This window comes from Ranitomeya variabilis, chromosome 3, assembly GCF_051348905.1.
Source record: "Ranitomeya variabilis isolate aRanVar5 chromosome 3, aRanVar5.hap1, whole genome shotgun sequence".
Taxonomy (NCBI): domain Eukaryota; kingdom Metazoa; phylum Chordata; class Amphibia; order Anura; family Dendrobatidae; genus Ranitomeya; species Ranitomeya variabilis.
Window position 1 is genome coordinate 455,104,848 of NC_135234.1, and position 26,635 is coordinate 455,131,482.

The 26,635-nt window shown below is 44.1% G+C and overlaps 2 protein-coding genes across 4 annotated transcripts in view; both read right to left on the reverse strand.

Moving 5' to 3' along the window:
* The window catches only part of LIMS1 (LIM zinc finger domain containing 1), a 1,169,472-nt gene that overhangs the window by 838,553 nt on the left and 304,284 nt on the right, over positions 1-26,635 (reverse strand). The gene's annotated exons all lie outside the window — the stretch shown is intronic.
* LOC143816341 (E3 SUMO-protein ligase RanBP2-like) overlaps positions 15,514-26,635 on the reverse strand; it is a 115,367-nt gene continuing 104,245 nt past the window's right edge. For both annotated transcript variants that reach the window (XM_077296583.1, XM_077296582.1), the window contains exons 24-28: positions 23,674-23,821; positions 23,239-23,331; positions 19,470-19,615; positions 17,756-18,029; positions 15,514-15,875 (exon numbers count right to left, since the gene is read on the reverse strand). In XM_077296583.1, coding sequence (XP_077152698.1) covers positions 15,769-15,875; positions 17,756-18,029; positions 19,470-19,615; positions 23,239-23,331; positions 23,674-23,821 — 768 coding nt within the window. In that variant the 3' untranslated portion in view covers positions 15,514-15,768. The remainder of the gene's footprint in view (positions 15,876-17,755; positions 18,030-19,469; positions 19,616-23,238; positions 23,332-23,673; positions 23,822-26,635) is intronic.

Genomic DNA, 26,635 nt, shown 5'->3' on the forward strand with positions numbered 1-26,635 from the left:
GCGCTTCAGATCCTGGAAGGCCTCCACGGCTGCAGGGGCCCAATTAGCCACATCAGAACCTTTCTTGGTCATATCCGTCAAAGGTTTAACAACGCTAGAAAAATTAGCGATAAAGCGACGGTAGAAATTAGCAAACCCCAAGAACTTCTGAAGACTCTTAACAGACGTGGGCTGAGTCCAATCATGAATAGCTCGGACCTTGACTGGGTCCATCTCCACAGCAGAAGGGGAGAAAATAAAACCCAAAAAGGAAACCTTCTGCACTCCAAAGAGACACTTTGAGCCCTTCACAAACAAAGCATTATCACGCAAAACCTGAAACACCATCCTGACCTGCTTTACATGAGAATCCCAATCATCCGAGAAAACCAGAATATCATCCAGATAAACAATCATAAATTTATCCAGATACTTCCGGAAGATATCATGCATAAAGGACTGAAACACTGAAGGAGCATTAGAGAGCCCAAAGGGCATCACCAAGTATTCAAAATGACCTTCGGGCGTATTGAATGCAGTTTTCCATTCATCTCCCTGCCTAATGCGCACAAGGTTGTACGCACCACGAAGATCTATCTTGGTGAACCACTTGGCACCCTTAATCCGAGCAAACAAGTCTGACAATAGTGGCAAAGGATACTGAAACTTAACAGTGATTTTATTCAGAAGCCGATAGTCTATACAAGGTCTCAAAGACCCGTCCTTCTTGGCCACAAAAAAGAATCCCGCACCAAGAGGGGAAGAGGATGGACGAATATGCCCCTTCTCCAAAGACTCCTTGACATAAGAACGCATCGCGGCATGCTCGGGTACAGACAAATTAAATAATCGTCCCTTAGGAAATTTACTGCCAGGAATCAAATCTATAGCGCAGTCACAGTCCCTATGAGGAGGAAGATCACTGGACCTGAACTCACTGAATACATCCTGATAGTCACACAAATACTCAGGAACCTCTGAAGGAGTAGAAGTAGCAATAGACACCGGCGGAGAATTGCAATGAATTCCCTGACAACCCCAACTCGACACAGACATAGCCTTCCAATCCAAAACAGGATTATGGGTCTGTAACCATGGCAGACCTAACACGACCAAATCATTCATTTTATGCAGAACAAGAAAACGAATCACCTCCCGATGTTCAGGAGTCATGCACATGGTCACTTGTGTCCAAAACTGCGGTTTATTTTCCGCCAGTGGCGTAGCATCAATTCCTCTGAGAGGAATAGGAATTTTTAAAGGCTCCAGGACAAAACCGCAGCGCTTGGCAAACGACAAGTCCATAAGACTCAGGGCAGCACCTGAATCCACAAACGCCATAACAGGGTAGGAAGACAATGAACAAATTAAAGTCACAGACAAAATAAATTTAGGCTGCAAATTACCAATGGAGACAGGACTGACAACCTTGGTTAGGCGTTTAGAGCATGCTGATATAACATGTGTAGAATCACCACAGTAAAAACACAGCCCATTCTGTCGTCTATGATTTTGTCGTTCGGTTCTAGTCAGGATTCTATCACATTGCATTGCTGGATCGAGGTTTCTATCACATTGCATTGAAACAGGTGTCTGTTCAGACAACACCGCCAGAGGATTAGCGGATTTGCGCTCCCGCAAACGCCGATCAATCTGAATAGCCAGCGCCATAGAATCATTCAGACTTGTAGGAATTGTGAAACCCACCATCACATTCTTAATGGCTTCAGAAAGGCCATTTCTGAAATTTGCAGCCAGAGCACATTCATTCCATTGAGTAAGCACGGACCATTTCCGAAATTTTTGGCAATACACTTCGGCTTCATCCTGGCCCTGAGAGATAGCCAGTAGAGCTTTTTCTGCCTGAATTTCAAGATTAGGCTCCTCATAAAGCAATCCGAGCGCCAGAAAAAACGCATCAACATCCGCCAATGCCGGATCTCCTGGCGCTAACGAGAAAGCCCAATCCTGAGGGTCGCCACGCAAAAAGGAGATAACAATTTTAACTTGCTGAGCTGAATCTCCAGACGAACGAGGTTTCAAAGATAGAAACAATTTACAATTATTCCTAAAATTCCGAAATTTAAATCGATCTCCAGAGAACAGCTCAGGAATAGGTATCTTAGGCTCAGACATAGGACTGCTAACAACAAAATCCTGAATGCTCTGCACTCGTGCAGCAAGCTGATCCACACTAGTAATCAAGGTCTGAACATTCATGTCTGCAGCAAAGCTTACAGCCACTCTGAGAAAAAGGGGAAGGAAGAAAGAGGAGAAAAAAAAACTCAGAACTCCTTTTCTTTTAATCCCACTTCTGCAATGCATTAACTATTCATAGGCCTGGCATACTGTTATGATCCCAATGGCAAGGATCACAGAGATTACAGCAAAGTCTGCAAACATAAATACCAGCTCATAGGGACGTGGTAACTAGGCTGACCATATACCTGATCCTAGCACAAACACTAACAGCAGCCGGGGAACGTGCCTACGTTGATCCTAGACGTCTCGCGCCAGCCGGAGAACTAACTAACCCTATCAGGGAAAATAAGACCTCTCTTGCCTCCAGAGAAAAGACCCCAAAGTAATACAAGCCCCCAACAAATAATAACTGTGAGGTAAGAAGAAAAGACAAACGTAAGAATGAACTAGATTTTAGCAAAGAGAGGCCCACTGACTAATAGCAGAAAATAGTAAGATGACTTATATGGTCAGCAAAAAACCCTGCAAAATATCCACGCTGAATATCCAAGAACCCCCAAACCGACTAACGGTGAGGGGGGAGAATATCAGCCCCCTAGAGCATCCAGCAATATCAGGAATCACATTTTGTACAAGCTGGACAAAAATATGAACAAAGCAAAATAACAAAAAATAAGAAAGCAGGACTTAGCTTATCTTGCAAAGAACCAGGACCTGAAGACAGGAGCAAACAGAAATGAACTGATTACAACGATGCCAGGCACTGGACTGAGAATCCAGGAAGTTTAAATAGCAACACCCCAGGCCTAACGAAGCAGGTGAGTACCAACCTGGTAAAAGACAATCCAAGTGCCAAATCACTAGTGACCACAAGAGGGAGCCAAGAAGTATAGTTCACAACATCTAATGTTTTCATCCCTTGACCAAGGCATTGCACTCTTTGATGCTTTTTGGCAATGAGAAGGGCTGTTTTAAGAGAAATAATTTTTATTGGGGCTACCTCGATGGGCTCAAAGGGAAACTCTGTCAACGCTAGGTTCAAATCCCAGGGCATTAACCTCTGTCTAAGGATGGGCCTAGATCTAGCCGATGCCCTAAAAACCTTGCCACCCAATAATTGCCCGCCAGATCAAAATTATATAGGGCCCCTACGGCTGACACCTGGACTTTGAGGGTGTTTTGGACAGACCTATCTGTAGGCCCTTTTGTAAGAACTCCAACACTTGGCCTATCCAAACCTTTCCTCCAACTTCCGTGCCTGAGGCTAATAGAAACTTGTTCCAGGTTCTGGCGTATGTCTTTGTTGTGGATGCAAATCCCATAGAATTAACAGGGCATCTATCACTTGCGGACCTTCTCTGGGGTTTATAGAACCAAATTGATGCACCTTCCTGTTTCCTCTGTTGGCAAAGAGAGCTATATCCGGACATGCCCATGTGAAGGAGAGAATGGCTAATGAAATCAATTTTTAAACCTTACATAAGCTAGTTCAGATGTGGTGTAGCAACATGGCATATGTGTCCTGGAACCACCCTGGAAGGAATCTTTGGAATGCAGAAGTGAAGACACTGAATACCATATATCGAGTGAAGTTGGAATGGACCTATCGTAGACTGACACCATAGTTGTTCAGAAGTTGTACAATACCCACTTCCTGCCTGTTACACAATTCTTTTGTTCTAAGAAGAAAGTTGCAGTTGTGTGCAAGCCTTTGCTGAGAAAAGAATGTTATATCTAACTCTGTGTTCGATGTGTCTCTTTTAAGCTAGCACTCAGCTCGTATTTTGGGCAGGAATAGGCAATCACAAAAGGTCTTACCTTAGATCACACCCACAACTGCACAATTTGGTTGAAGATAGTTTGAAGATAGTTTGGTTTAATAACCATTCTCCCTGCCTGAGTTGGTTGCAGCTTTGGAAGCCAGCCTTGATGTTGTCCCTTCCTCTTATGTGCAGGGAAGTTAACTATAGCAGATGAGTCTCAGCCATCTGAAAAATACGATCCGCCATTCTCATCAAAGACCGGGTCCCCCCCCTGGTGGTTGATGTAGGCTACAGTTACCTGATTGTTGGAAAACACTCTGACATGTCGACCCTGTAAGGACATAAGGAGCCATCTTAATGCCAGCTCTGCTGCCAACAGCTTTCAGGTTAGACGATCTAGCCTGCTCACTGCTCGTCCACTTCCCCTGGACCCACACCTCCCCCAATGAGCCCCCCATCTCGTGGGTCTGGCATCTGTAGTGATAATCCAGGAGATATGGTTTACCCAGGGACCCCCTCTGGACAAGTCTGATAAGTTTAACCACCAAAGAAGGGACTGTATCATAGTGGGGGACAGAGATTTTCTTTTTTTAAGACACCCCCCAAGCTGGCGGTCATTCTATAATACATCCTACTGTAATGCCCTAGTAAGGAATTGGGCTCAGCGAAGCACTGGAATAAAAGAAAGGAGTGAGCCTAAAAGGGACATCACCCTTCTAATGGACATAGATGAACCGATAATTGCCTTTCAAACCTGATGCCGAATAACATCTAATTTGGACACCGGAAACCAACATTGCTGATTCTCAGAGTCCAGAACAAGCCCCTGGAATTCCTGCACCTTCAGGGGCTGTAACTGTGACTTTTTGATATACACATGCCACCCCAACCCCTCTAGTGTAGACATAACCCTATTTAATTGAGTAGAGCAGTGCCGTACTGCACTGCCTACAATTAAAATAGGCTGAGGCAAGAACCTTCGGCACTCAATAAGAACAATTTATTGTTCAGTGTTCAAAGAAAAAGAGGCAAAATATCCACCATATACAAAAGAAAAAGAGGAACGTTGATATATACAGATACGCTTCAGCTGCAACGTTTCGGCAAAGTAATGCCTTTATCAAGCCAAATCTGTAAGGAAAGGTCTCAGATATTGGGGTCAACTTGGCCGTTCTGCCTGCTGCTAATGGATGCCTCAGTGCTGCGGCGGGCTGCCGGTGTCTCTGTGCGGGCTCCTGTGATCCCAGGAGGAACCAAACATGTATCATCTACCTTTTTTTCCTGTCGTCCAATTTGCTTTTATTCATTGAAGATCTCCTATGGCTGAATCTTCTCCTATTGAAGGTTAGTCCCCAGGAAGGACCCGACAGGTTAGGGAACTTCTTTTTACTGTCCCCTGCTTTTTCCAAGAGGTCATCCAACATTGGTCCGAACAAGTGCTCGCCTTCACAGGGGATGGTGCAAAGCTTTGACCTGGCCTGGATGTCTCCCGGCCAACACTTTAGCCACAAAGCTCTTTGTGCAGCATTAGAAAGGGCCGCGGCTCACCTGACCGAGTCTGCTGATGTGTCAGTTAAAAAAGCTGCAGCTCCCTGGAGCATGGAAAGAGATGTCAGGATACTTTCTCTGGCTGTTTTGTCTTTTAATTGCGATTCTAACTGATCCAGCCAGATCATTAACGACCTGTCTGTACAGGTGGCTGCCACCGCCGGCCTTAGGGACCCCGCAAACATTTCCCAGGCGCCCTTCAGAATTCCCATGTCCTCAAATGTCAGCGAGGCTTTCCTGGATGCCTTAGCGACTGCAGCAGCCAGCTTAGGGGCTTTATCCCACGAGGATGAGGCAGACTCCTCGAATGGGTAACTTCTTTCGAAGGCAGGGATCCTTCTCTGGTCACTTTGATTCCCATAAAATAAGAGAATGGATTTTATTGTTCAGTGAAAAGGATCTGAGAGCTCTCTGATCCAAACCCCCGAACATCACATCCTACATGGATTTTTCAGGCCGGGGCTCCACAACCCTCATGGTATTAACCACCGCCTTGACCAGTTTGTTCACCCGGTCGACCGGGAAGCAGGAACAGCTAGACCGGGCATTCAACGATGAGAAAATTGAAGATCAGGCCAATATAATCTCCCGAGTCACTACCCCTGTCCGACATCGGGGACCTGTGCCTCCTCACTGTTTCCTTATGACGGACACCTTCCTGGGAAAGGGATCTTACTGACTCCCTAACCTCTGCCCTAACGATCTCCCTCAGGCTAGATGCAAAGTCTGGTGTCTCTTCCGCTACAGTCTGTTGAATGCACAGCTGGCACAACTTCTTCCCATAAGAATCTGGTAGCAAGGCCCTGCAAATTGCACTCTGGTCGTAGAGGTACATTTCTTCCCATAGCAAAAATTAGAGAGAGACAAGGAGAAGACAACATTACCGAGCGAACTTTCACGAACATCACTTACCAGTGAAGTGTAAATGGTACCGGAATGCGCGGGGGACATCTCTCAGCCAAAAGATCCTCCTTAGGGGCTAGAAACTCATCCTGTCTGCTATAGATCTCCTCTGACTGGACTTTCTGTCACCCATACGACTACCTCCTGCTACCCGGTTGTCGCTGGGTCACTCTCAGGTGGGGCTTCTCAGCGAGCTGCTGTTGCACAGGTGAATGCTGCATCTGCTCCTGCGGTGACTCCATATCTAGCTTGAGTATGGGTCTGGAAGCACCTGGTTTGGCTCCTAGCCTGCTTTAAATATCCAAGGCCACTCGCCCAATCCGGTACCTCCTGGACTACCGGGTCAGCAGGTCCTCCATATGGCCTGCCAGGTGCTTCTCCTGGACTGCTGGCCGTGCCCCCACTTCCACGTCCGGTGAAACCCCCTCCCAGGCCAATGACCTGACCCACATGGCCCCTGCCCATTACCCTGGACGCACCTGCCCACAGCCCCAGAAACCACATCCCCCGGACTTTCAGCAGCAGCAGAAGCGCGTTCTGGCTGCATCACAGGGCGCACCTTGGCCATGTCACTTAGGACACGCTGCCGGCCACGTCACAAGGGGGCGTGGCCCAGCCGCATCATCAGACCCCATCCCAGCCACATCAAGAGGGTGTCGGCTGCCACCACCCGGACCTGCCTAGCCACCGGAAGCATCACCATAGCGCACCTGGAGTACGGCACCAGCCTGGTATACTCACCTGCATCTCAGTCAAACCATGACCAAGCCAGCCATCTTGCCCGGATGCCGCTTACCTGCCACCCCTCACTATTGTGCGGTCCCCCTGGACCCACTGTGGCACTTCCAGGGCACCAGACCGGCCGAGGCAGGGAACCCCTGCTGCCTGAGCCGACCAGTCAAGCCTGGGAATACCTTCTTTCTTCACAGGTATGTCTGAAGAGGTTCACCTGTCAGGGACAGGAAACCAACTCATGCGGGAGAGAGGTGCCGCTCGTTTAGGTCTGTCCCTGAAGGGCAGATCCCCTCTCTCATGACAGCACCACAGGGGACTGAATAAAAAGTCTTTACTTACAGTGGGTACGGAAAGTATTCAGACCCCTTTAAATTTTTCACCTTGTTTCATTGCAGCTATTTGGTAAATTACAAGTTCATTTTTCTCTCATTAATGTACACTCTGCACGCCATCTTGATTTAAAAAAAAACAAAAACACAAATGTAGAAATTTCTGCAAATTTATTAAAAAAAGAAGAACTGAAATATAACATTGTCATAAGTATTCAGGCCCTTTGCTCAGACACTCATATTTAGGTCACATGCTGTCCATTTCCTTGTGATCCTCCTTGAGATGGTTCTACTCCTCCATTGGAGTCCAGCTGTTTAATTAAACTGATAGGATTTGATTTGGAAAGGCACACACCTGTCTTTATAAGACCTCACAGCTCACAGTTCATGTCTGACCAAATGAGTATCATGAGGTCAAAGGAACTGGCCAAGGAGCTCAGAGACACTATTGTGACAAGGCATAGATCTGTCCGAGGTTACAGCAGAATTTCTGCAGTACTTAAATTTCCTAAGAGAACAGTGGCCTCCTTAATCCTTAAATGGAAGAAGTTTGGGACCACCAGAAGTCTTCCTAGACCTGGCCGTCCAGCCAAACTGAGCAATTGCGGGAGAAGAGCCTTGGTGAGAAAGGTAAAGAAGAACCCCAAGATCTGTGGCTGAGCTCCAGAGATGCAGTACGGAGATGGGGGAAAGTTCCTCGAAATCATCTATCACTGCAGCCATCTACCAGTTGTTCCTTTACGGCAGAGTGGCCCGACGGAAGCCTCTCCTCAGTGCAAGACATATGAAGGCCCGCATAGTTTGCTAAAAAACACATGAAGGACTCCCAGACTATGATAAATAAGATTCTCTGGTCTAATAAGATGAAGATAGCCCTTTTGATAATTCTAAGTGGTATGTGTGGAGAAAACCAAGCACTGCTCATCACCTGCCCAATACAATCCAAACAGTGAAACATGGTGGTGGCAGCATCATGCTATGGGGGTGTTTTCAGCTGCAGGGGACAGGACAACTGGTTGTCACTGAAGGAAACATGAATGCGGCCAAGTACAGAGATATCCTGGATGAAAACCTCTTCCAGAGTGCTCTGAACCTCAGACTTGGCCGAAGGTTCACCTTTCAACAAGACTATGACCCTAAGCACACAGCTAAAATAACAAAGTAGTGGCTTCAGAACAACTCTGTGACCATTCTTGACTGGCCCAGCCAGACCCCTGACCTAAACCCAATTGAGCATCTCTGGAGAGACCTGAAAATGGCTGTCCACCAATGTTCACCATCCAACTGGAGAGGATCTGCAAGTAAGAATGGCAGAGGATCCCCAAATCCAGGTGTGAAACACTTGCTGCATCATTCCCAAGACGACTCATGGCTGTACTAGCTCAAAAAGGTTCTTCTACTCAATACTAGGCAAAGGGTCTGAATAGTTATGACCATGTGATATTTCAGCTTTTCTTTAATTTGAAAAAATTCTACATTTTTTTGTCAAGAAGTGGTGCAGAGTGTACATTAATGAGAAAAATAAACTTTTGAATTTACCAAATGGCTGCACTGAAACAGTGAAAAATTTAAAGGTGTCTGAATACTTTCCATTCCCACTGTACATACAAAATTGTAAGGCTCATTTTGAGCTTGCCAAAAGACACGAGGGAGATTCCACAAATGTATGATGGAAGGTGATGTGGTCAGATGAGACCAAAATTGAACTTTTTTGGCCACATACCAAGAACACCATCCCCACAGCGCAACATGGTGGTGGCACCAGCATCCTGCTGTGGGATGTTTTTCAGCAGCAGGGGAGGGGAAAATGGTCCAAGTCAAGGGGAAGACGGATGGTGCGAAATACAGGGATATTCTTAAGCAAAACCTGTCTCAGACTGTCAGTAATTTGAGAAAGGGACAGACGTTCACCTTCCAATAAGTGATTTAAGGGGAAATGTATAAATGTTTGGAGTGGCCTAGTCAAAGCCCAGACCTCAATCCAATTGTTAATCTGTGATGTGATCAATGCAAAGTTGATCACATTAAGAAAAATTCAATAGCTGATGTCCAAAAAAAGGTGCAGTACAGATTTCACATGAAATGAACAAAAAATATTGGGTCCAAGGGGCGTTGCCAAACTGTGGTGCAACAGCTAAGAGCAGTAGGGTTGAATGCACAAGTTTCAGTCAAGAAGCCTTTCATCCCTGCAAAGAACTGAAAGATCCGACTTGGGTTTGTCCAAGAATAGAGCCAATGGAAAGAGACAAATTTGTCTAAGGTGTGGTGGTCGGCAAGCACCACCACCCAATTGGAAAACGTAATGATGTAAAGTACTAAACACCTACAGTGAAACATGGTGGTGGCAATATCATGGTTTGGGGCTTCTTTTCTGCATCTTTCATTGGCCCTCTGCATAGAATTTATGGAAATAAGAATGCTACAATGTATAAGGATATGCTGGAGAATGTAATGCTGCCACAAGGTAAAACCAAAAGTAGGCAGGGGCTGCAAATTCCAGGAAGACAATGATCCTAAGCACACATCCAATTTAGTAAAAAATTGGTAAGCCAAGAAACATGTTTGCCTGTTGCAATGGCCAAGCCAATAACTCGATTTAAACCCTATAGATCACCTATAGAGTTAGGGCGACGAGTTGGGGCCCATACCCAAAAAAATGATTTGTTTGCAGATTTGCAAATGGCATGGAGCAAGATCCCTCAGGATGTCTTGAATACTCTAGTGGCTTCAATGCCCCATCGGTGTGGTGCAGTAATTAAAGCAAGAGGTTATGCTTAAAAATGCTAAGATATGGTATTATAAACAGTGAATTACTCTGTGTTGTGATCAATAAATAATATATGCCAAACTTTTGGCAGTCAGTTTTCTTTAATTAAATGACCATAAATATATTCTAAAGAATCTTGGTTAAAATTAAGGTATTGCATGATGACAACTTTATGCACTTTCAATTGATCACCAGGAAAGTGGCATCACAGCAACCAGACAGAAGTAATCACACTACTTCCCCTCCCCCCAAAAAAGGCAAAACTGTTGGTCGCTACTAGTGTTGAGCGATACCGTCCGATACTTGAAAGTATCGGTATCGGAAAGTATCGGCCGATACCGGCAAAGTATCGGATCTAATCCGATACCGATACCCGATACCAATACAAGTCAATGGGACTCAAGTATCGGACGGTATCCCTGATGGTTCCCAGGGTCTGAAGGAGAGGAAACTCTCCTTCAGGCCCTGGGATCCATATTACTGTGTAAAATAAAGAATTAAAATAAAGAATTAAAATAAAAAATATTGCTATACTCACCTCTCCGACGCAGCCTGGACCTTACCGAGGGAACCGGCAGCCTTTGCTTAAAATGCGCGCGTTTACTGCCTTCCGTGACGTCACGGCTTCTGATTGGTCGCGTGCCGCCCATGTGACGGCGACGCGACCAATCACAACAAGCCGTGACGTAATTTCAGGTCCTGAATGCCTAATTCTAGGCATTCAGGATTTGAAAATTACGTCACGGCTTGTGATTGGTCGCGTCGCAGTCACATGGGCGGCACGCGACCAATCAGAAGCCGTGACGTAATTTTCAAATCCTGAATGCCTAGAATTAGGCATTCAGGACCTGAAATTACGTCACGGCTTGTTGTGATTCGTCACGTCGCGGTCACATGGGCGGCACGCGACCAATCAGAAGCCGTGACGTAATTTTCAAATCCTGAATGCCTAGAATTAGGCATTCAGGACCTGAAATTACGTCACGGCTTGTTGTGATTGGTCGCGTCGCCGTCACATGGGCGGCACGCGACCAATCAAAAGCCGTGACGTCACGGAAGGCAATAAACGCGCGCATTTTAAGCAAAGAAGGCTGCCGGTTCCCTCGGTGAGGTGCAGGCTGCGTCGGAGAGGTGAGTATAGCAATATTTTTTTATTTTAATTCTTTATTTTACACATTGCTATTAATCCCGATACCCGATATCACAAAAGTATCGGATCTCGGTATCGGAATTCCAATACCCGCAAGTATCGGCCGATACCCGATACTTGCGGTATCGGAATGCTCAACACTAGTCGCTACTGTAACTTGAATGATATGGAGCAGTTTTGCCTTGGGGGATGGGCAAAAATGCTAGTGGAAAGATACTGAAAGCTTATCCGAGACTTGCGGCTGTATTTCTGCAAAAGGAGGCTCTACAAAGTATTGACTTTAAGAGGGTGAATAGTTATGCACACTGATATTTTATTTTGTCTTAACGACAATAAAAAACCCCCCAAATGTTCACAGTTGTAGGTATGTAGTTTACATTAACTGATTCAAATACTGTCGCGAGCCACTGTAGATTGCCCTTTGGATATTTGCTGGGCAAGAGTTGTTCAGCAGTATTTGGCCAGTTTGTTGACTCCTCTACAATCCCAGCCTTTGACTCTCTGAAATCTTACAATAACCAACTAATGATGCCTTTTTTTCAATATCTTCAACTCTGCCACAATTTTACCCAGTTTGGCTGTCATTACATACAATTAGGTTGCATTAAAGTTGTCATTGAGGTCGACATATCTGGTTAAACCTTTGACCTGCAATATATAATTTTAATCTACATCTTCCTTTAAATCCTTTGCAAATGCCCTGATTAAGTGGAGGGGAGACATCCTGTAGCTTGAGAATGGGGTTGGAGAGAACTCCTTTCTGCTCTGATGGGGAGATCAAAAGATATTTCTATACAATATAGATTCCTAAATAAGTTTACTACAGCCCCCCACTAGACTGCTGAAATTGGGTACTCTCTAAGGCCGGTTTCACACGTCAGTGGCTCCGGTACGTGTGGCGAGTTTCCTCACGTACCGGAGACACTGACTCACGTAGACACATTAAAATAAATGTGTCTCTGCACATGTCAGCGTGTTTTCATGGACCGTGTGTCCGTTTGCAAAACACGGAGACATGTCTGTGTTCGTGGGAGCGCACGGATCACACGGACCCATTAAAGTCAATGGGTCCGTGTAAACACGTACCGCACACAGATGCTGTCCGTGTGCCGACTGAGGTCCACACGGACCGTGCAGGAGACAGCGCTAGAGTTAAGCGCTGTCCCCCCTGCGTGTGGTGCTGAAGCCGGCATTCATTTTCTCCCCAGCAGCGTTCGCTGGAGAGAAGGAATGACAAATCAAGGTTTTTGTGTTTAAAATAAAGTTCGTGGTCACCTCCCGCCCCGAGCGTCCGCCCGCTTGCATTAAAATACTCACCCAGCTCCGGCGATGCTTCCTCTCAGCGACGGCAGCTTGTCCTGTGTGAGCGGTCACGTGGTGCCGCTCATTACAGGGATGAATATGCGGCTCCACCTCCCATAGGCTTCAGCACCACACGGAGGGGGGACAGTGCTTAAAGGCCCCGTCTCACATAGCGAGATTGCTAGCGAGATCGCTGCTGAGTCACAAGTTTTGTGACGCAACAGCGACCTCAGTAGCGATCTCGCTATGTGTGACACGTACCAGCGATCAGGCCCCTGCTGTGAGATCGCTGGTCGTGTCGGAATGGCCTGGACCTTTTTTTGGTCGTTGAGGTCCCGCTGACATCGCTGAATCGGTGTGTGTGACACCGATCCAGCGATGTCTTCACTGGTAACCAGGGTAAACATCGGGTTACTAAGCGCAGGGCCGCGCTTAGTAACCCGATGTTTACCCTGGTTACCAGCGTAAATGTAAAAAATAACAAACAGTACATACTCGCCTTCTGATGTCCGTCAGGTCCCTTGCCGTCTGCTTCCTGCTCTGAGTGCCGTACAGTGAGAGCACAGCACAGCGGTGACGTAACCGCTCTGCTCTCACTGTACGGCACTCAGAGCAGGAAGCAGACGGCAAGGGACCTGATGGACATCAGAAGGCGAGTATGTACTGTGTTATTTTTTACATTTACGCTGGTAACCAGGGTAAACATCGGGTTACTAAGCGCGGCCCTGCGCTTAGTAACCCGATGTTTACCCTGGTTACCCGGGTGCTGCAGGGGGACTTCGGCATTGTTGAAGACAGTTTCAATGATGCCGAAGTCGTTCCCCTGATCGTTGGTCGCTGGAGAGAGCTGTCTGTGTGACAGCTCCCCAGCGACCACACAACGACTTACCAACGATCACGGCCAGGTCATATCGCTGGTCGTGATCGTTGGTAAATCGCTATGTGAGACGGGGCCTTAACTCTAGCGCTATCTCCTGCATGGTCCATGTGGTCCTCAGTCGGCACACGGCTGCCGCACGTGTGCCACACTGATGTGCCACGTGAGCACACGGATAACTCCGGTTCCGGAATTATCTGGACGTGTGAGACTGGCCTAATTCAGATCTTTGCTTTTGCGAGGGATAGCTCAAGAGACTTTATACATTTCTAACCATGACTAAAGGCGCTAGATGCACCAGAAACTTGTCATTCTTTTATTTCTTTACTTTTATACATAGTTTGGTTCTGTCCCAAACTTTCACCATTGTGACCGGAGATAGTCCACTTCATGCCTACCCATTTGGAGTTTCCTAGTGATGAGCGAATATACTCGTTACTCGAGATTTCTCGAGCATGCTCGGGAGTCCTATTAGTATTTTTTAGTGCACAGAGATTTAGTTTTTCTTGCCGCAGCTGAATGATTTACATCTGTTAGCCAGCATAAGTGCATGTGGGGGTTGCCTGGTTGCTAGGGAATCCCCACATGTACTTATGCTGGCTAACAGATGTAAATCAATTCAGCTGTGGCAAGAAAAACTAAATCTCCGAGCACTAAAAAAATACTCGGGGAGGACCCCTGAGCATGCTCAAGAAATCTCTTGTAACGAGTATATTCGCTCATCACTACTAGTGACCTCTCCACGGGTGTCTCTCGGGTGATTTGATCCAGGATTCCTACAAATAACTTTGACATTCTTCTTTTCTGTGCCCGCAAAGTGATCTTAAAGAACTGGAGATTGACAGAGTCTTCCTTTGTTTCATTGCTGCAAGTTTATCACAGTATTAAGATTCACATGACCATAAGCATGCGTGCATACTCCTGGACACACTGGATCTAGATTGTACGTGGGCTCGCTCACTTCACTTGTATTGAGCGTGTCACAAATTTCAAGCTGAAGTGTGGCTAGAAGTATGCATATCGCATAATTGCGGTCACCTGCTGACAATGGAGGATCCTGATAAAGTGCGGTGCACATGCTGTAAGGATTCAGAATTTTCATTAGAAGACTGGACAACCCTTTTAACCTAGTTAATATATTGCTCTGAGTGCGCGTGCTCATGTTGTAAGAATCAAAAGGGCTAGCAAAATGCAGGCAATACCTTGAGCACTGCGTTCCTCGTGAATCTGCCCGGGGTCTGGAGAAAAGTTGCCATCCCTGACAGATTATTGGCCAACAGGGTTTACGTCAGTTGGTATTTTATTTGTTATACTGTTTCTCGCAGGGTTGGAAGCAGAGAAGTGAATGGATGACTGGGACTTAATGCATTGGTATGTTGGATTGCATGGATGTTTTTGAAGTGTGTGGTCTGGAATTGCCACACTTGTGGTAACTGTGAATCCTCTTTTCTTCCTGGATTACGTTGATATCCTAATCCAGAGGTTTGCATAAGTGTTTTTGAGATGTATATTTATTCAATTTGTCTATGTCTGAAAAGGCTGTGTTCCCATTACCATAATGTTCTAGTGGCAAATGTGCCTTTTGTAGTTTGCTCATATCGGTTTCATTTTTTCTCCTTATCGTTACATTTATATAATAATGAACAAAACTATCTTTTTTTTTTTTTAGATATGTGCACACAGATTTTTTTGCTGGGTCTTTGGAGTGGAAACTCCCACATTTTTTAGGAGAATTTGGAGAGATTCAGCTCCAATTACTCCTAAGAAAACTTTTTGTATATATAACTTTAAAAATGTCATCCTTAGCATGCAGCAATAAACACAACAAAATCAGTTTCATTTATTAGGTTATGCACGAGTGAAGGAGCCCTCATAGGCTGCATCTCATGTAGAGGCGATATGGTTACCTCTCGTTTCTTCATATTCACAGATGTAGCAGGTAAATGACAAAACATGCAGAGGATTTCACTTTGAACTTTATTTACAATACTAACATTTAAAAAATAGGATTGTGTTCTTACAAGTGCACAGTTTACACAAATGTAAATCTATTTATGCTTGCTTATCATTCTCTTAAGATGTAGAAGTAGGACATACTTCGGAAGAAGCATAACTGATTGGCTTCTCTCTAAACTTCTGTTTCAGAGCAAACACCGACCCAGTCACCGAATTCAGAAATGGATGAGCTAAGGAATTCTTAACATTTGCTCCAATTAAGACAACAGATTGCTCTGGCATTCCTCAAATGTTTTCTGGAAAGAATCAGCCAATTCCTGGGTTTTAAACCTAGCTGCAAGTTGCTCAACCTTTCCTTCTCCATCTGTAAAAGGTAAAGTTAGATAATTTATCAGCCACATTGTAAAATATTTTACCCAAGTAGAATATCTCAGACATTTAGCTCTAATGATACAGAGTTGTGCAATTGTTTTGACTACCGGTACACTCCGTTTTTAACGTTCAATTTAAAGAGGTTGCCACTGCTCTGTGTTGCTGTTTTTGCCATAAATGCCTAAGGATAATGCACCTAAAAATCCCCATATAACTTTTATGCCTTTCTGCTTCACTTTCGGAATCCTAGGATCAGCTCAGGTGTCACAGCCACCTATTTCTTCAGGATCTTTTGCTCCCTTCTGACTACATTTCTCAAAATCCCTTCTGCTGGGCAAGCCAGCAGTGAGCACAACCCCTGTAACTCCACCTAACCCCCCTACTCCTCTCCCAGCATCACACACCACACCAGCACAATCTCCTGTACAGAACATGGTTACAGGGTGTGGAAGTAATGCACAAAGCACCAAAACATGAATTCTGATGATAAAGATTACTCCCCTGTAAATTTCACTTGTAAATAGGGATTGGCATATTAGCCCCAGTTCCAGGGCAAATTCAGCCTTCCAGGCCTGCTCTGTGGAATTGATCCTCGTCTGCCAAGACCAGCAGCTCCTGCTCCCACCCATCATTAATAAATCATATGATCGCTGGTTCTAGTGGAGGAAATTGTGTATTCACTTCCTAATCTGTATACATATCACTCCTTCAACACACTGTATACAGCGATCAGGAAGGGAGAGTTGGTAATTAATCATCTCTGTATTCTCTATGAGAAGCCCAGTTGTTCCAAACAGCAGTCTACCCACTCGTGCATGATCTTGTGTAGCCGATTACTATGTCAAGACATTTTAGAACGTCATTGCAGAGTTACAAGATGAGTGACTGGAGAAGTCTATGGGCAGTCTGGAAGTCGTTAATGTTATATTGAGGCTTAGGTGACAACAGGGCCGGCCCGAGAGATTACGGCGCCCTAGGCGAAACTATTTTGTTGCGCCCCTACTACTTTTAACATACCTCCCAACTTTTGAAGATGGGAAAGAGGGACAAAGTTTGCGGGGCGCGAAGCGCGTCGTGGCAAATTTTAGGCCACGCCTCTGACCACACCCATTCATAACTAGCCACACCGATATCCACATCCCAACCACACCCATTTAGCACTGCTGATCACACTGTTTCATAAAGAATAATTATAAACAAAAAAATATGGCCACAGTGCTCCATACTGTATAATGGCCACACATGATGCTCCATACTGTATAATGGCCACACATGATGCTCCATACTGTATAATGGCCACACATGATGCTCCATACTGTATAATGACCACACATGATACTTCGTACCGTATAATGGCCACACATAGCTACTCCTACACACGCGGCTGCGCTCCGTACACACGCGCTCCGCTCCATACACCTTGTACACACACGGCTCCGCACACCTCGTACACATTTAGCTCCGCTCCATACACCTCATACACACGACTCCGCTCCGTACACCTCATACACACATGGCTCCGCTCCATACACCTCATACACATTCAGCTCCGCTCCATACACCTTTTGCCTTTTGAAAAGATTTTTTTATAATTTCTATTTTTTCTCTGGCGCCCCCTTAGGGTCGGCGCCCTAGGCGGCCGCCTAGTTCGCCTATACATTCAGGCCGGCCCTGGGTGACAAATGGAAAGGTAAACTGCGCAAGATTTTTTCATTTTGGAATTGACTTCTAGCAACAGTAAGGCTCAGTCATCAACCTGGCCGGCGACAGTAAATAGCCTTAATTTACAAGTTCTACTTACTGTAGGAGAAACCTACACTTGGATTAGGTAACTGCGGATAGGTCTTTTCATATTTTTCAGCAAGTACTTACCAGAATAATCTTGTGCTGTCCAGACCAGAGCATTATTAGATGTATTTAATGGAGCCAGTTTAATTTCTTTTGAGATCATATGGTTAGCACATACTTTCAGAACTTGGTCTCGACGCATCAGAACACGGTAACAGTTGTTCTCTTGGTGGAAAAGGATTTTAATCTCCCCTACTCCTCTCTCCTTCCACTGATTGACATCTCTGTCCCACCGGTATAGCTTCACCCGCTCTTTAAAAAGAATCTCTTCATCTTCTTCTCCTGATTTAACTTCCACCTACGCAAATGATAAAAGCACAAATCTTAGTCATAACATAGATCTCAGTCTTAAAGGGGTTGCCCAGTCTTGGGGTTCAAGGCTTAAATCCTGAGAGGCATGGAGTTAAAGCAGTTTGTCTCTAGTAAATGCAAACAACTTTATTATTACGTCATACAAGATCATTTAAAAATAAAAAATCATAAATAATAGTACAAAAGCATGAAGGCAAGATCATGAAAGACTCAGGTAGAGCGAGTCTGGGGTCAAGACATAACGTAGTGCAAGGATCAGGGGAATGGTGTTCCTGAAAACTCTGTCCAGATTAATGAATATGTAGGTATGCCTTTAAGAGGTCGAAAGTAAAGTAACTAGTTCAGGTATGGTTCTTACCCATGTAAATCCTTGTGGGCTGGGAGCCTGGAGTCACACAGGGATTTACATGGGTAAGAACCATTCCTGAACTAGTTACTTTACTTTCGACCTCTTAAAGGCATACCTACATATTCATTAATCTGGACAGATTTTTCAGGAACACCATTCCCCTGATCCTTACACTACATTGTTATGTGTTGACCCCAGACTCGCTCTACCCGAGTCTTTCATGATCTACCGTCATGCTTTTGTACTATTTATTCTGATTGATTTTTTTTAAATGTTGTTGTATGATGTAATAATAAAGATGTTTTTACTTACTATAGACAGACTGCTTTGACTCCATGCCTCTCAGGATTTAAGTGTGTAAATAGGAGTGTTGTGTCGCTTCATGACACCCCTATGTGTCTATTAGGCCGTCATTTACATTTATTTGGGATGATTATGGCTCTGACAATATCTGCTTCTAGTAGGGTTCCAGGCTGCAATTACTCTATGTAACTGCAGACTTGTGAATTTTCAGTGTGCAGAATGAGCACTGTAAGGAGTAAGCAATTTGCACCATCCCTAGAGGATCCTGACAGATTGCAGAGTGCGAGAACTGAGGATTCAAGTCTGTAGTCAGAGTGACTGCATCATAGAATGCCCAAGCCTGAATAATCCCTTAATATTTTATCCTACTAGTGTATGTGTACAATATACAATTCTAAATCTTTCGTTTAAAGCATTTTCCCCTGAAAAGGCGACATATCAACAGCACGTCATTAGTCTGACTTGTGCTAAATTTTCAGCCGATCCTGAAGAATAGGGGAAACACAAGCAGTCACTTGAAAATAAACTAAAAATTACTAAATCTTACTCAAAATTCAAAGACTGCTGTTTTGTTTTGCCTTTTAAAATGGTAAAAAAATAACCAGAAGGTGAGTATTTGATTACATATGCAAAACTATATCTTTGGGCTCTATGTTTAGGACCATTATTGTATGCATGTAACTCGTTTCTTCGTTACTAATGAGTTTCTCAGCTCCACGAATAGGAAGAAATTAAACAATTTGTGTCATGTCAGAAAACTACGTTTAGTGTTACCTCTGGTAATGAAACAATGGGCTCAAAATGCACGTCATCGCTGTGAACCACATCTTCATCATTTTCACCTTCATGTTCTGACCTTTGGATCTGTGCTGTAGAGCTAAATACAGCTGCTCCCGTGTTCGCCCACTGAAAGTTTGTAGCTGAAGGGGATCAAAACAATATATATTTTTTTTCCCATATTTATTTTTTCTATTTCAATACATTTAATTTACTCAAATAAATGTTACGGTATATTCTACAGGTTAACCCCCTTGACGCCGCAGCCTTTTTCGTTTTTGCGTTTTTGTTTTTCGCTCCCCTCCTTCCCAGAGCCATAACACTTTTATTTTTCCGTCAATATGGCCATGTGAGGACTTATTTTTTGCTGTGATTTTAATTACCGTATTTTTCGGACTATAAGACGCACCGGACTATAAGGCGCACCCAGGTTTTAGAGGGGGAAAATAGGGAAAAAAATATTTGAAGCAAAAAAATGTGGTAAAATATTTAATAACATACTATTATATATAATAACACCACATATAATAGTATGTTATTATGTTGGAAGCTGCGGGACCAGTGTGGTGTCTGTGAAGTACTATATGAAGATGCTGGAGGGTGAGTATAAGAATGGGGGCACAGGGCTTATATTGAAAGCACCACTCCAGCACTGCAAAATAACACTGGAGTGCTGCTTTAAAATCCCATGGGAGAACTATAACTCCCAGCATGTCCTGCAGATCCTATGACATGCTGGGAGTTATAGTTCACCACAGGAGTGGCAGAGTGCTTTATTGTGTTTTGGAAAGACTAACCTCTTAATTGTGGCAGCCAGCCAGCCTGTGGTGAGGTAAAAGCATCCCATGGCTGCACACACAGAGCCCTCCCTCTTGTTGCCTTTCCACAGCACAGGTAATGGAAGCCAGCAGATTCTATTGGGGAGTCTGAAGGACCTGTGATGATGTCAAGAAGGAGGGCTCTGTGCTGCCATGTGATGCTCCAGCCCGCCCACTTCTGACATCACAGGTCCTCCTGCACAGCACTCAGCTCCAGCCCAGGAAGGTACCAGCGATCTCCGGACCCTGCTGCTGCTGCCTCCTCCTAAGTGCAGTACTCATTTGCTGCTCCCGGCTCACCGCTCAGCTGATAGGTGGGCGGGGAGTAGTTAATGAATATTCACTGCACTTAATCATCGGGACCAGAGCTTTCCCCAGCAGCTGATTCTGGGCAGTGGGGACATTTTTCTGCCTCCTGAAGTGGGATATCATTGCCATCCCACTCACTGCTGCCCCCCTCCCCACATGCTACATCCCTACCATAAGACGCACCCACACTTTCCTCCCAAATTTGGAGGAAAAATAGTGCGTCTTATGGTCAGAAAAATACGGTACATCCAAACACAGTTGGTTCTGACCTTCCTATAAATGCAGGTTTTACCATGTTATTAGCCAGAGGTAAGTGTTCACACTAGGCAGTCAGGTCAGGTACCCATTCGATTTGAGATTACCTTGACGTTTTTGGTGGATGGGCTCACAATTTTTGACCAAATCTTGTGCCAAGCATCTCGTGTTTTTTCATAGATTTCACAAGCCATTAAGCTATTCACATTTCATGTTTCGCACATTTCCTTGCTTTAGTACAGTTGAGTGCAGCCATTGATCTACCCGGCACAGTGCCAGGAGTGGTCATGCACCGCTCCCAGCACTTTAACCCCCGAAATGCTGCAATCGAATGAGATTGCAGCATTCTGGGAGTCGGCAGAGGGCAGACAGCCCCTCTGACTTTGGATCGAAGACCCCGCGGCGTGACGCAGGGTCCCAATCATTGCCATGGTGACCTGATGTCATCATGACTAGTGATGAGCGAATATACTCGGTATTCGAGATTTCCTGAGCACGCTCGGGTGTCCTCCGAGTATTTTTAGTGCTCGGAGATTTAGTTTTCATTGCGGAAGCTGAATGATTTACAGCTACTAGACAGCTTGAGTACATGTGGGGATTCCCTAGCAACCAGGCAACCCCAACATGTACTCAGCCTAGCTAGTAGCTGTAAATCATTCAGCTTCCACGATGAAAACTAGATCTCCGAGCAGTCATAAATACTCGGAGGTCACCCGAGCAACGAGTACACTCGCTCATCACTATTGAGCACAAGCTCTTGCTACTCGAGTTTGCATCGAGGTGCTTGGGTATGCACAGAGTATCAAGGGTGCTCAATGCAAATTTGAGTAGCGAGCACTTGCGCTCAACACTGGAATCACCCTATCGTGGCTGCCGGGTACACATGAATTGGCCAATTTATGCGCTAAATATTCTCTATTTTTCTTATTTTCTAGTGCAGTAATGCAATTAAAATGTCATATTTTCATATATTTCATGTTTGCATGCTATAGCGCTACTTTATTTGTTGGTTATACATGAAGATCGCTACTCTTAGTCATCACCTGTTCACACCCGTTTTCTGTTGGATGTGAAGGTCAGTCTTTTGATATATGTATACATAGGCTGTATGACTGAGCACTCCACCCCTCAGCCTCTGGTGTTTTTAATTATAGCAGTATCCTATCTCCCCATATAAATGTAGGCTATCAGCCCATGAGTGGTGTCTCCACAGCATAGGTCCCAGCAATGAGAATCACATTATCACGGTTGCCGTGTTCACATGAATTGGCTAATTTATGTGCTAAGTATTATAAATTTTTTTATATTTTGCTGTGCAGTAATGCAATTCATATTTCATCTATTCCATGTTTGCATGCTATAGTGATACAGAGTGCTACTTTATTTTGTAGCGCTTAACACTAGTCATATTGTCATTGTTTTTTTGTTTGTTCTTTTTTAAAAAAACCCTAACCCCATCCCTATAAGCCTACCAATCCTAACCACAAAGAATGAAAGAAAAAAAATCATACAATAAAAAAAATTATCTGACTAAGGGAATGTGACACGGGGGGATTAACATACTAGTTATTGGCTTCTGATCACTGTGATAGGATCGATCACAGTGATCAAAAAGAACCAATAGAAAAATGCTGACTGGCAGATCTCAGCGGGCGCACTGCGCATGAGTCAGCCCTTTTTTTTTTTTTCAGGATGAGGAGGAGGAGGGTCGGCGCATGAAGGATCGGTGGATGGTTTGAGGACATCATTTCTCTCTCCTCTAAAATGTATAAGAAGGGACTAAATCCTCTGTGGGAGCTGACCAGTCGGATCTGATGTCACAAAATAAAAATGACGGACCAGAAAAGCGCTAGAAATGGCAAAACAGCTTGACTGGCGAGTATTTTAAAGCAATACAGTTCGACTGGCGGGTCTGCTGACCTGAGCTAACTGCTTCATATATATATTCCTAAGGTTAACAGTTAGTGCAGTTCAGGAGAACCACTTTCTGTTACTGGGTAATAAAATCCCAACAGGTCAGTGTTTCACAAACGTAAGTTTGGCTTTGGGAATAAAGGGACTAGCCAGCATCACTGGTCATATCTCTAGGAGTCAAAAATGCTATAGCAGGTGCTCCTGTGCCTGGATTCTCTATGTGAACTGTACATCCTGCTTAGGGACTAATAGACATCATTATTGAGACCGGCTTTAAGAACAAAAGGAATAGAATTAATAAAGGAACCTCAAAAACGGCCAGCATCAAAAACGATGCAGCAGATATCACACTTAAAATAAATAATGGTAATACATTTTATCCTAAAAATTAGATGTACTGATAATTTAATTTTAATACATATCAAGAACTGAAAACAATGTAGAAAACAGTATATGAATACATAAATTACCTTTGGAACCAAAAGCAAAATCTCCATTTTTTGAAGCCAAATCTGCAAATGAAATTCCTGATCCAGAACTTAGGCTGAAGGAGAAGTTGATCTCTGGCAAAACAGTATACATAAGAAATGGTTTTGAAAATATTACAACACAAAAATATACACAGGAATACAAAAACTATGAAAACTAGATTCCAGTAAAAAAAAAAGAAAAAGAAGGAACATTCAAATATATGACCGGTTTTCAAGTTAATCTTTTTCAACTTTATGAGTGTATGTCACAGCAGATCTAGGTGTCACACAGCTTAGCTCCATGAATCCACATATGCCACACTGCCTGTGTGCTTTACATACGCTTACTTTATGGGGGTTGTCGGAAATAAAAAATGTTCTTTAATAAGTAATGGCAATTACTCGACTTTATTGCTCCAAGCACATCCTGCATACCTGTTGCGGTAGAATCTGGCTTGACCACTTCAGTTTTGGTCGACAAGTCGACAGGTTCTGGTGCAGACGCTACTTGCTTTTCTTGTGCCACAGATGAAGTGAGAGAAGGTGTCGCAGTCCCAGTACCTTCCTCAGATTCTCTGGATTCCTACATAAATAATCATTTTTTAATACAATTTTCTAAGTGTACAAATTCTATTATCCAGATAGAAGACTGCACTAAGACAAAATAATAAGACATTTTCCAAGCAGCACAGGGTCCAGCTTTCCAAATCTTCTGCAATGTAGAGGTTTAAGTAGCATGGAAACCAAAATAGAATAATGCCCATTACATTAACTCTGATGGCAATGGGATTTTTCCAGTATATCAACCATTTTGAATTTCTAGCATAATTATGGCACTCAGTTGGGAAACGGTAGAGGTTCTGCTTACTAAGGTCTTTAAAAATAAAACCATTGCAATAAAGACATTTTATTTTATTTTTGGTTATGTTTTTTTGTCAGTGTAACAAAGTTTGGCTAAAGCAATGCTCTGGTCCAGGCACAAAACCCAAGTAAATTTTGTTCCCAGGACCAGAGGGTCACATTATTAATTGGGATGTTGCCTACTCTACAATCCTTGTTGGTCTTAAACCACGGGGGGCTCAGTGGTTAGCACGGCAGCCTTGCAGTGCTGGGTCCTGGGTTCAAATCCCACCAAGGACAACGTCTGCAAGGAGTTTGTATGTTCTCCCCGTGTCTACGTGGGTTTCCTCCGGGTTCTCCTCCTACACTCCAAAGACATACTGATAGGGAATGTAGATTGTGAGCCCCATCGGGGACAGCAATGATAATGTATGTAAAGCGCTGTGGGATATGACAGCGCTATATAAAAATAAAGATTATTATTATGTAAAAATGCTGCTCATGTCAGTGATGAACAAGGCAAGGAAAAGAACTTCTCCATTACTGATTTTTAGAGAACTGCAAAATGTGAATACTTGCAGTGTTTACAGAATATTTATGACAGGCGATTACTCTATAAAAAGGAGCAGATGCCTAATGTTAACAAGTCTTTAGTTAGTGTAAGGCATTAGGGGCATCCCGTAGGCTCCCATGCTATGGAGTAAGCCCACTAGACTGCACTGTACCGCCCAATGCAGGCCCACAAGAATCATTCCACAAATTGATGGCCTCAGTAATGCGTCTATGCACAGAAACATGAGCCACTGGTGGCACCTGACTTAGGCTGACAGGCAAGTAGGAAGAAACGTAGAGTAGCTGCTTTTATGGCCAGGTTTGCAATTAAATAGGGACCTTCGTTCTGGATGTCACAATTATCTTAGCCAACTAATTACATTATAAGGCTGTGTGCTCACGTTGTGTATTTGCTTGCAGAAATTTCTGCATCTCTTGGCAGCAAAATCTAGCGTAAAAATACACTGTTTTTGGTGCGTTTTGGCATGAGTTTTTCTCCTGTCCATTCAATGGGTCAAAAACGCACAAAGAATTGACATACTGCAGAAAAAAGCACACTGCAAATACGGACTGAAATGTACTGATCACGTGCACAGCACTTCAGGATGGTCATTGAATTACCTTGCATAAGTATTCCATTGCGTTACTGGACCATTTACACATGGGAAAAAAACGCAGCAAATGAAGAATCAAAAACGCATCGTGTGCACATGGCCTAAAAGTCACACGGAGTTGGATGAGTCCAAGTTAGCTCTTGTAGTTCCTCACAGTAGTGGTGGTAAACAGCTAGTGCTTTTTTGTTGTCTACATTGCATTCGCAGACAGGGACATGTTAGGACACCAGGAGTATTTTTTGAGGTATTACAAGTGCATTTTAGTACTATATGTAATCTATTAATTACATATAATTGTCTAGATTAGAATATGCGCCTGGAACTTAGCATAAATATCAGCAAGGCAGACAAGAGGACAAAAACATACAGCAGGTGGAAAACGGCAGGTACAGAGAAAGGACAGTAGGCAAGGGAATAAAACTCTTTATTCACAGATATGCAAGGAGGGTGATAGCATTTTGACATTACAAGAAAGTTGCATTTATAAAAAGCAAAAAGTAACCCAAGACCACCTTACAGATTGATCAGCTAAAAATGTGCATTTGTTTTGGTCACCAAAGCATATGAGGAAGAGTTGAAGAAAAAGCAAAGAAAAGTGAAAGCATAGTTATAGAACTACGGTCCCAGTACTTCCCTAACACCTTGTATTGGGTGATGTTACATCTAGGACATTGGCACTGGGTCAGACAAAGGAGTGAGACCGTCATGGTCAAAACAATGGTGGTAAAGGAACAAGAGCAGGAGAGATAACACACATAGCTAGGAAATGATGTGCGTTTTCACTAACAGAAATTGACCAAGTCTGTTTTCCCCCTAATTTTCTGCGGTGTAAACTGGATGTGATGTCTGTTGTATAGTCAGTTACGTCTTGTAGTGTGAAACCCATGGCAATTTATAGACCGTGTTTATAAGCCACCAGACTCTGCCTTGTCTACAACAGAGAAGTGTGATTAAAATATGATCATAATATTTTAATGAGTTTACTTGATGCATTTTCATTGGCACTTAGAACAGAACTGTACTTTCAACAAACTTTGTACAGGCAATTATAAGAAGCGTATTTATGTATCTCAGAGAAATCAGCTTCCTTGTCCACCTATCAGACAATTCTTTACCCCCCTCCAGTCCATTATCCTCTATGGAGAGGGGAAAGTGAGAGGCAGGGAAGGAAACCTACAGAAAAACATGGCGCCCAGAGGTCGATTCAGATGCAGACCGCTGAGCCCTGCTGTGTAGTGTCCTCCATGTGCCTGCATCTCCTCTCTGGGGGCTAAAAGGTGAGTGAAGAGCAGGAGCCCCCCACACATTTGTGCCATCTATGGAAAACTTGCTGAAGCTCGTCTCCTGCCTCAACTCCCAGAGCATCATAATTATAGATAGATCATGCAAGT